Genomic DNA, 1,478 nt, shown 5'->3' with positions numbered 1-1,478 from the left:
TGATGTCCTTCCCTTTCCCACACAGCCTCGAGGCTCTTCCCAAGTCCTGCACCCCCACCCCCCAAAAAACAGGAGCTGCCTCGACCCACGACCTGTGTCCTGCTGCCGCGTCCGGTGGACCTCGCTCACTCTCTCTCTCTGGGGCCCTCACGCTTTCCCTGGGAGGTGGGATGGGAGCTGGTGGCCCCGAGCCTCTGCTCCCACCAGCCATTTCCTCTGGTTCCTGTGCGCAGGACCAAGACTGGGGGTGGCGAGCACACGGGTCCGCAAGGCCACCGCTGAGCAGCGTCAACGGGGGCCTGACAAAGCACCCCCTAGACCTCTCTGCCTCCGCCTCGCTCTGAGGGAGGGGCCTCCTTCTCTCATTTTAGCTGACGATTTTGTATTAAAAACCGCAGGCTACAAGCAGGGCAGGTGCAGGGGCTCAGAGGGCCACGTCCACGGTCGGGGACGTGCGAGGGGCGGGGACGCACCTGGAGCAGATGATCTCGTCGGAGGACTGCACGCTGGGCAGCTCCCCCAGGTGGTTGTCGGAGACGTCCAGCTTCCGGAGGTTGATGAGCCCCCAGGGGATGACGGACGGCAGGGAGGACAGGCAGTTGGCGGAGAGGTCCAGCTCCGTGATCTGGCAGGAGATATCGATGAGCCAGTCGAGGTCCACCCAGGGCAGCCTGAGGTGGGACCACTTCACGCTGAGAGCCTGGGTGTCGGAGAGAGAGGGGAACACGTGGGCGGTGAGCGCGGGGCAGTGCGGGCTTGGGGCGAAGCAAAGAGTCATTCAGGTAGGAGCCAGCCAGTGGGGTCCCCAGACGTTGGTGCCAGGCCTGGGGCCAGCGTGGAGCGGGCAGTCCCGCTCAGCTCCAGCCACCCACCCCGCAGCCTCTGGAGCACGCCAGCTTAGCGTCCCCCGTCCCCGGGTGGGTCACAGAGCCCTGGAGGCACAGCGGGCTTCACCCTGGCAGCTTCCCGAGACTGAGGACACAAAGGGACCGTGGCCAGACCGCGTCTAACCCCGGAACTCACGCCCCCGACCTGCAGCAGCCTGCCCAGGACACCGACCCCTTTTTCCGCGATAAGCGGCCCAGAGCAGACATGCGGGGGGCTGGCTGCTGTCTCCATCACCATCTAGGAGGCGAAATGATGACCGGCCACAACTGGCCCCACATGGCCAGGACATGTGATAACTGACAGCATCCCAGCCTACGCCCCACTTCCAAATTAGATCCACCTGAGAAAGCCAACCGCACCCCCTCCCCCCTCCCGCCAGGGCACCCCTGACCCTTCTCTGTCTGCACCCCGAAGCCTGCCTTCAAGTCTGCAGAAGCAGAGTGACCGTGGCTGGTTCTCTGGCGACAGCAAGCTCTGAATAAATGGCCTGTGCAGTGGTCAAAGAGACCAGGTAAATACTCGCGAGCAGGGCTTCTCTCTTTCTTCTGGATCATCGTAGAATTTGGGGCAAGGAAATCGGTGTATTTATC

General features: G+C 63.4%; 1 protein-coding gene across 1 annotated transcript in view; it reads right to left on the bottom strand.

The window, feature by feature from the left end:
- LRRK1 (leucine rich repeat kinase 1) overlaps positions 1–1,478 on the bottom strand; it is a 119,477-nt gene that overhangs the window by 44,225 nt on the left and 73,774 nt on the right. The window contains exon 7 of the mRNA XM_023529015.1: positions 474–700. Within this exon, the coding sequence (XP_023384783.1) occupies positions 474–700 (227 nt within the window). The remainder of the gene's footprint in view (positions 1–473; positions 701–1,478) is intronic.

Source organism: Pteropus vampyrus, unplaced genomic scaffold (assembly GCF_000151845.1).
Source record: "Pteropus vampyrus isolate Shadow unplaced genomic scaffold, Pvam_2.0 Scaffold34, whole genome shotgun sequence".
NCBI lineage: Eukaryota > Metazoa > Chordata > Mammalia > Chiroptera > Pteropodidae > Pteropus > Pteropus vampyrus.
Note: the sequence above shows the minus strand (reverse complement) of the source record. Positions and strands in the feature narration are given on the sequence as shown.